We start from the raw sequence: 9,299 nt of genomic DNA, 5'->3' as shown, positions 1-9,299 counted from the left end.
GGGTTTGTCTGAAACGCAGACGGGTTTCGGCCCGAGACGCAGACGGGTTTGTCTGAAACGCAGACGGGTTTCGGCCCGAGACGCAGACGGGTTTCAGGCCGAGACGCAGACGGTTTTCAGGCCAAAATACAAAGACACTTCGTCTGATCCAGCTGAATATCAAGACAGAATCAGTACAGACTTGGTTCCGTTCGATGTGCTCCACGGGGTTCTGATCCAGCTCCATGAGGTCGTCCACAGGCAGGAAGTTCTGTGCAGCATCATCAGCAGCAGAATCATCTTCATGAGGTTGGACTGCAGCTTCTGCAGCATCAACTACAGGAACAGAAAACTGTGGAGATGTATCTTTCTGCAGAATAACTCTTCCAACTGGCAGGACAGAGGAGCTTCACATTCAGAGACAGTTAGTTAGATGATGACATCATCAGCAAATCTTTCTTTACCGAACAGGACAAACATCAGCAGGAAGCAGAGCCACGAGACAAACCTGCAGGATGTTGATCCAGCAGAAACCTGGACGCTTCAGTCGGTCTGAGTGTGAGCAGGATCAGGTTCTCCTCACCAGGAATGAACAGGTTGGTCCTGAAGTCCTTCTGGCTGCAGACCACCTCACCTTTCACACTGACTCACAGAGAGATCGGCACAGTGTGAGTTCAGGATGTTTAACTTACAGAAAGTTCAACACAACCAGGTTGTATTTGTGGTTTCTGCTCAATAAAACCAAAAGCTTTTCTTAAATGCCATTTTAATGCAAACAAAGAATGCAAGAGCTAGGACACATTTTTCCTTTGTTTTGTTTTAGAGAAGATAAAATCATGTCTTAGTTTCATTTCTAAGCAGGCGCTGCCAGACAAACAATAATTATCATGTTTCTACGATAACTTTGCTCTTTGTTCCTTCAACACTTCAACAAAACGAAAGGAGCAGCAGGTAAAGACAATCCAGTCGTGGTGTAGGTGGGTTGGTTGAGGTTAATTCCTGATGTATAAACAGTCCAGATTTTTGAGCCAGAACTCTGATGGTTCACTAGCAGCCTGTAGAAGACAGCCCAGTCTGATATTATGGTCTGTTGTGGTGGCTCATCCTGCTCTGCTCACCAGTAGTGAACTGAATCACTAGAATTAGTTCATTAAAATGATTCATTCACCGAATCCTTCAGTTCACACAGTTTATTAGTCAGTTTTGTTTTTTTGTGCCGTACACCATAAAAGGTGTCCAGCCCCCACGGGCTTATAAGAAAGAGACAGCCCAACATTAACATCCAGGGTTTCCCCCAGAAAAGAGGCTAAGCCTGGTGGTAGGCGGCCATTCAGCGGCAGATCGCCGACCGACCGTGATTTAGTAAATAAAATTATTAAAGTTGACAGGATAGTTGAAAATATGGCTATTTATTATGTGATATTGTAAGATATTTGTGTCAAATATTTACACAACTACAATTTTACAAAAAGGCACTTTTGAAATACTTTTTAAAACAAAAATACAATTAAAATAAATACAAATTGTTTGCACCTAATTTGAATCCTAATTTAAGTCACATTTACAAATAAATTAAATGAACATAAATGAAAAAGTGCAAACAAAGCACCAACACATGTCTCACTTCCAGGCCAATGAATAATAGAGAGATGCTGTACTGTACTGTGCTTTTTGTAGCACAGGCTGTATTTATAATAAACAAGCAGAGCTTATAATACACTTCAAACAGAAAGTGTCCTCTTTCGAAGATGCCAGGCTTTTAAAACAAACCGACCTATCTGAAACGCATCATATTTAAATAAATACTGTGGTTTATCTTCATCACTCATATAAAAAAATCTGGGTAAACATCAAGAAGATATCACCAGATATTGCACGAGATCCCAGGTATTTTCAAGGTTTAACCAAAGTAGCTATGAATAACTCAATATGAAATTATATAAAATATAGCATGAAGAGAGGCAGGCGATATGCATTCCTTCACGGAATGTTAAGCCTTTAATTTATATATATAAAAAAGCCCTGGAGCAGCTGACATGTTCCGTTTGCTCATGAGACTAAAAACTCTACAGAACAGAAGCAATATTTCTGCTCGGAACCACCGAACTGTTCAGGTGGTTCTGCCGTTTGGAACCACGTTGCGTTTTCTAGATTATAGCAGAACAGTCAGTAGGGTTAGAGTTAGCGGTGAAAGATGTGGCAGACACTGACCTAATAAAAGGCAGCTTATGCTTCTCGTGGGTTTCTGGAGGAATTAGAGACTCTGGTGGAAGGGGAACCACGCTCACCGTCTGAAACAACCCAGATCACAGTTACACATCCAGATAAACTGTTTGGAGTCTGACAGGAAATAATCTTACTGGGTTGGAATCAGACATCTGAGAGTTTTCTGATGCCTCCAGGTCCTGAGGAGTGAACTGAAACAAACAGAAACACAACCCACAATGCACTGCAACCGATACAGAAGATTTTAAACTGAACCAAACTTTTTGCAGAGTTCTGTTCTCACCACAGCCATGTTATCAGAGTCATGGCTGCTCTGCATCGCTCCTGCGTCGCCCTCTTGAGCTGCAGCCGCCGCCGCCGCCTCTTTGCTCCGCCTACAAACGGAACAAAGACCACAGGATCCCAACCCTCCTGCTGTGACTCGTCTGAAACCTGAAAATAAAACTCACTTCTTGTTCCTGTCACTGATGTACTCCAAAGTCTGGTACACGAGGCTGTGCAGCAGCTCCACCTGAAACACCCAGAGATACACTGGTCACATGACCCCACACTGGTCACATGACCTCCACCCCTGCCGACATCACTTACCTTCTTGCTGTAGATGCAGGTAGAACCTTGAATGAGCAGCGCAGCTTCTGCAAAGTTCAGTCTGGTTGTTCCTCCATCGAAAGTGATGCACATCTCATCCAGCTGCAGATCAGACAGATGAAGGATTCTGGTCTTTATTTTATCCTCACGTTCAGAACAGGTGGATATTTATTTTATAAGCTGACCGTAAGAAAGCAAAGACGTTTACCTCCTCCAGGTAGTCGTTCAGCTCCGACGCCACATCAATCTCCCAGTTCTTCGTGAGCTCTCTGATTGGCTGCAGCAGGTGAGTGAACCTGTTCTCTGTGGGATCCATGGTGTCTGTGATAGAGGCCAAACAGGAAGTGATGTCACAGTTCCTGCCGTTAGATCACACGCCTCACCTGACTTTAACAAACGATGGCGTCAAACATCAACTCAAATCTGTGCAGTCATGTAGTAACATGAGTGTTTATTGTGTTAAATTAGAGAAAAATAAAGTTCATCCAGCAGCTGATTAATTCAGAAATGAAAAAAGAAAAGAAAGATAATTAAATGAAATGTAAGAGGTAAAATTAAGCATTAAATAAAAAAATGCTAAAGTTTTTATTATTTCAGCGTTTCTGTGAATTATTACTCATTTATTTTCTGACATTTTTTACAGACTTTTGTGACATTAAAACAAATTGATCAATAACATAGTTTTAATTCAGACTTGTATGAATCAGTTAATATTTGAGTTAAATCTGAGTGTTAAAATGTGTTTTTATAAATCTGCGGTTTATTCACATCTTTACAAGCAGAAAATTACATTTATTAGAAACCAAATAAGGTAACCAGTTTCCCCATGTTTATTATCTTTTACTTTTATTATTTATAACTTTACAGCTATTTTAACCAACTAATAAAATTTCAAAGGTTACACATTTATGATTATTTTAACAAAACATTTCCAAGAAGTCTGTTTTTTTTATTTAACTAATCTTCTACCGGAAAATTTAACAAAGACTGAACTAAAATTTAAACCTTGACAGATTTGTAAACAGACGGACTTTTATAACTTTTACAGTAAAGAAGAAACATTTAACGACAAAACAAACTAAAACTAAATAAAACTCACCGAAGCGACGCCAACAGCTTCTATATCCGGAAACAGTTAAACGTCCCGCGCTAATTTTCTTCTTCGCTGGTTTCTGTCTTCTTCTTCTTCTCCTCCTTGTTTTGTTTCATGGCAGATCATCTGTGAAGGCGCATTAGCGCCACCTACCGACCTGGAGTGTGGACGAGATAAACAGAAAAAAAACCCAAAGAAACTAATGAAGTCAACTAAATTCTCTCTATTAAGTTCGAAAGTTTCAAGAAAAAAATAATTCGATCTTTTACTTTACGGACATCACTAGTAAAAATGTTATTAATTGTAAATTTAATATTCATTTCATTTATTTCTTTTTGGAAATGCCTTTTTTCTGATTCATAACCAGAACATTTCAATAAGAACATGCTGAACCATTTCAGGGAGATTACATTTATTACAAAGTCTTGTTGCATGTTTTCCAGTTACTTTCACAGATTTATTAGGACCTGTATATAAGTGACCTTGCCTCTCTTGGACGCCATTCGGCTGCACTTATATAAATAAATGTACCTACCTACCTACTTATCAAGTCCAACAGGCCGATGTCCTCGCTGTAGATCCTGGTGAGGTGGATCAGTGAGTCGATGTTCCAGCTTGATGTCATCCATGTAGAGGAGGTGGCTGATGACTGCTCCACTTTGGAACCAGCATCCAGAGCCACTCTTTGCAACCATCTGGCTGAGGGGTTCAGGTCCATGCAGAGCAGGAGTGGGACAGTGCATCACCTTGGTATATGCTGCAGGTGGCTTTGAATAGTCCTCTAGAGTTGTCCTCCACATTTCTCAATGAAGACTCTTAGTGTCCTGTTCATGTTATTAAGTTTCACACACACACACACACATATATATATATATATACATACACACACACATATATATATATATATACATACACACACACATATATATATATATATATATATATATATATAAATTCCCTGTGGGAACAGTTTGTGGACGGCCTCTTCCTGTTCCACAAAGCAAGGTCCATGAAGACATGGATGAGGAAGAACCTGACGGGCCTGCACAGAACCCTGGCCTCGACCCGACAGAACACCTTTGGGATGAATTAGGCAGAGACTGAGAGCCTTCTGTCCAACACCAGAGTCTGACCTCACAGGTGAGCTTCAGGAAGACATACATATACACACACCTGTGTGTATTTATAACATTTTAACACCAAACTAAACAATGTTTTTCATACAATAGGGTGAATATAAAAAAATTGCAGAACAAACATTTACTGCAACATTTTATTTTTTTTCCCAACAGACATTAAAACTAACAGTTTGGGATCAAACTGTAAGTGACACAACGCACAAAAAAATGGCACCAATGACGTACAACCTCTGACTGGACACACTAAGCAAGAAGAACTGTAAAAGTGTCTAATGCTGAGTTTCCAGAAAAGTCTCTGCAAGTTCTTGAGATGTTTGTGACACAAGCTTGGAGTCTTCAAACAGTGGAACATTGCAGTGCTGGCTCAGAGAACGATTCACATTTACAACTTCAAAATTAAGACTCTAAAGCAACAGTTCCACAAGAGATACTCAGCAATGACAAGTAGAGATGAAGCAGTTAAGCAGTAGAAGTATGTACAGTACATCTGATATCTAACAGTGGAACCAAATTACCAAACATCAAATGAGTAAAGACATGTAGAACCACAAGGCCACAACAACTGATCCTGTTCTTAACAAACATTCACTGATTTCTGAAATCTTTAGACAAAAATACAAAGTGTCGTCAAAACAAAAAATCAGTTGTCAAAATAAAAGCTTTACCTGCTTCTCTGGAGCAAAAACAGAATCGAACATCTAAAATGGTTTGCAAAAAGATTTAAAGTTTAAAGTGTCGGGGTAAAACTGAAGCAGTACTTTCTTTTCTGTCAGGTTTGGTTTACAGGCTTATTCCAAAAAGGTTTCACATTTTGGAAAATATAAACATTTAAAATTGTATTAGAAGAAAAAAGCTGAGTACAAATTTAAACTCAAACCTTTCTGTTGGAGTGTTTTTCTTCCGGTGTGATAACGGTAATATACTGTAAAGATAGCTTGATTTAAAGAATTCTTTGTTCCAGAGTATGAAAATGTCCTGCTACATGTGATTGACAGCCTGGGAGTGTGTGGAGGCGGGACTTTTGAGGGTACCGCCCCACATCCCAAGTGACAAAGATACAACATGGCGGCTACTGAACAGTGGCAGGAGGCAGAGATGCTTTGTCCATCTTTATTAATGTTTGACTGAGTTAGAGCCATTTTTTGTTTGCTAAGGTTGGTTCAAGTTCTAAAATGAACCATGTATTTACATTTAATGTTTTAAAGATTCTGATTTCTTCTAAATGTTTTTCTTTATGCTGAAGGAATTTCAACTAAACGTATGGAGCACCAAAAACTGACAATAAATTGAAATTATTTTGATAAAATATTTTAGTTTGGTGAGGCACGTTGATTAGTGCTGTCACCACAGCGAGAAGGTCTCAGGTTCTCCGGTTCTCCGGTTCTCCTCACAGACGTACACTGAAAACTCTAAACTGTCCCTAGGAGAGAGTGAGACTGAATGACTGACTGTCTCTATGTGTCCCTGTGTCCCTGTGATGGACTGGAGACCTGTCCAGGTGTCCCCCTTCTCTCACACACAGAGACTGCTGGAGACAAACACAATCCAGAAATAAACTGTTTTGTCTGTTGAAACTGAGATTAAACTTTAGCATGATGCTTTTATTTTGACGACACTGTGTACTTCCTCTAGATAATTAAACTTTGGGTTCAGGAAGTGACCGGCGGACAGTCTGTATGGTCATCAAGTGTAGTTTGTTTTTTTTTTCACTGAAATAATCCAAACTAAGTGTTTGAAGAGAAGCTGATATGATAGAAGCAGCAGCTGATGATGATGATGATGATGATGATGATGAGTTTTTGTACAATCGGATGTAGAACTGGCCATCAAACAGCCACCAGGGGACCCCAGAACAACATAAATGTTAATTTTGACTTTTCTTTTGTCTTTGAGTTTCTTACAATGCCATAAATATATTTTTTACATCAGGAGTTCAAAAATACTTTCTTGTACTAAAATTGTGAAGTGCAGATCAAAAACAAGCAGCGTGAAGAATCAGAAAATTTAAAGACAGTGAGTGTCACAGAAGCTGGTCAGGTTGAACATGACAAGCATCTTAAACACATTAAACTAAAACTGGTTCATTATTTTATCATCCCAAAAACAATTAGTCTTATTTTCCATTTTCATAAATTCATTTTGCTTCTTTATATTTTCTGACAAGATTTATTTTCCTGTTTCTTACATTTTGTAATGCTGAGTATAATTCAAAAATATTGTAATTATTTAGAAACTTATACTTCTTGTAAAAACTGTATAACTTCTGATTCATTGACTTCACCTCTGAATGGGTCTAAAACCCAAAGAATTCTTGTAGATAAACAGGTTTTATTAAAAGTTATTATTACAAACAGTTCCTTTGAATGTAAATATGTAGTGGATGAAACAAACAGTAACAGAGTCAATAGAGATATAAGCTCAAGTATTAAGTAACTAAGTATTGAAGGAAATTTAGCAGGAAATCCAAAGTCTGAAGTTTTTGTTGTGTGAAGACTAAATTATAATTGGTGCTGTGATAACAAACAATTGTTATTTAGACACAAAATTGTGTCTCCAGCAACAAATTCAAGTTTCTCATGTAAAAACATGAAAAATAAAAAATAAAAAGGCTCGCCAAGATTTATTCTGAAAACTTGACCAGAAGCTGCAAGTTGAAGACACAAAGACAAGCGCCCCCTACTGGTTAGTTCCAGTACACTTTAAGCCCCGCCCCCTCCATGGAAACGAATGGGACATTTTTCTGACTAAAATATAAAGATATAGTTCAGATATTCGTGCAGCCTTTGCCTCACTGCTGTATGTTCAAATACACATTTTTAGTGCTTAGTTTTAATTACACTGATTGACAGCCTGCTAATGAGCTGGGAGGGCGTGGAGGCGGGGCTTTAGAATCGAGGGCCTCCGCCTTGGCAGTTCTGAACAACAAGAGGAAGCAGAGACGCTTCGGCCATCTTTATTTTTGATGGCGGTTAGGAGACGCATCGTAAGACGATTGGTAGAGAAACTGAAACTAACCTGAAGTCTGAGTCTTCACGTCATTTATACATATTGTTCAGACATTTTGGGATTTTCAATCAAAACCTAAACAAAAATTCATGAAAATGTTAATTTTTATTAGTTTTTTTATTTTGTAAATAAATGAAACTGGCTGAGAACATTTTAGAAAAATTATGTAAGAGAAAAAAGTTTGCAGCAAACATTTTATTGTTGCTGATTCAAGCAGTGAAGGTGTTTCATTTAAACTTTGACCCTAACCCTCTTGACCAAATTTGGAGATATTCTCTGACTGTTTTTGTTCAAATGTGATCTGGGGCCCCAGAACATGTTCACTTCTGGTCCTGGAGATGTTCAAGCGTTTCAGATTGTTACAGCTGATCCGTTCGAAGCCTCGCCTCCCCAGGTAGAAGCTTGAGACAAATATCAGCACCGTGTCCGTGTGGTCATCCTTCTCTGGATGTTTTCTGGGGTTGTTCCTCTGGAGGCAGCCGGTCGGACCCGTTCAGAACGGATGGCAGTGTGTAAACCGTTATTAAACCAGAGCTTCGTTCTGAACGATCCAAAACTTAAAATCAGGCCAAAGAAAACGATTTTAGTGGCCAGTGTGCTCAATGCTTTTCAGAAACTCCTGAGATTAAAAACCAAAAGTAAAATGAAAAACTGCTGAGTCATAGCCAGAGTCGTTGCATCATGTCGCCTGAGTGATGGTGCAATCACCGAACAGAACCCACGTTGGCAGGAGTTGGTCGGGTTCTGGGTTGTAGTTTAACATTCCCTTAAGGCAGAGCTCCAGCTTTAACACTTATTCAAATAAAAAAGACTGGATCAGAATTTTCTCTGTCGTGTTGTTGGTTCTGATGATGAAGCGGGTCGTCTTCTACAGAGAAGGATGCCTGAAGCACAGGAGGTCGGGCATGTTCTCAGCCTGCAAGACGAGAAAGACTCCAGTTAAGCTCAGGATAAAGAGTTTATCACCTGATTTACTGCAGAGGTGCAGTTCAGCCAATCAGAAGCAAGGTTTCACAGATTCAACATGTCAAACTATTTTAGTCTTTAAATAACCAGAACTGGAACAAAAAAATAAGTACTGCAGACATGTTGAAGCATTCCAACAACTCCAACGTCATTAACTTTCTTTTTTGGGACACACTACGCACTCAAACCTTTCAGCATGAACGCACATTTGAAGGACACGAGGGCGGAGCGAGGGCGGGGACGAGGACGGAACGAGGACGGAACGTGGGCGGGACGAGGGTGGAACGAGGGCGGAACGAGGA

General features: G+C 39.4%; 2 protein-coding genes across 4 annotated transcripts in view; both read right to left on the bottom strand.

Moving 5' to 3' along the window:
- ncaph2 (non-SMC condensin II complex, subunit H2) overlaps positions 1-4,006 on the bottom strand; it is an 8,681-nt gene extending 4,675 nt beyond the window's left edge. For 2 of the 3 annotated variants that reach the window (XM_017440497.3, XM_017440499.3), the window contains exons 1-9: positions 3,893-4,006; positions 3,002-3,114; positions 2,794-2,895; positions 2,655-2,716; positions 2,489-2,579; positions 2,340-2,396; positions 2,191-2,270; positions 488-621; positions 182-315 (exon numbers count right to left, since the gene is read on the bottom strand). In XM_017440497.3, coding sequence (XP_017295986.1) covers positions 182-315; positions 488-621; positions 2,191-2,270; positions 2,340-2,396; positions 2,489-2,579; positions 2,655-2,716; positions 2,794-2,895; positions 3,002-3,109 — 768 coding nt within the window. In that variant the 5' untranslated portion in view covers positions 3,110-3,114; positions 3,893-4,006. Of the gene's footprint in view, positions 1-181; positions 316-487; positions 622-2,190; positions 2,271-2,339; positions 2,397-2,488; positions 2,580-2,654; positions 2,717-2,793; positions 2,896-3,001; positions 3,181-3,892 lie in introns of all 3 variants that reach the window. The other variant, XM_017440498.3, reaches the window with a different exon arrangement.
- Positions 4,007-5,145: 1,139 nt separating this feature from the next.
- The window catches only part of ptpro (protein tyrosine phosphatase receptor type O), a gene marked incomplete at its 5' end in the record, with an annotated part of 42,861 nt that continues 38,707 nt past the window's right edge, over positions 5,146-9,299 (bottom strand). Inside the window, 1 exon segment of the mRNA XM_037981233.1 lies at positions 5,146-8,947.

Source organism: Kryptolebias marmoratus, linkage group LG18 (genome assembly GCF_001649575.2).
Source record: "Kryptolebias marmoratus isolate JLee-2015 linkage group LG18, ASM164957v2, whole genome shotgun sequence".
NCBI lineage: Eukaryota > Metazoa > Chordata > Actinopteri > Cyprinodontiformes > Rivulidae > Kryptolebias > Kryptolebias marmoratus.
Note: the sequence above shows the minus strand (reverse complement) of the source record. Positions and strands in the feature narration are given on the sequence as shown.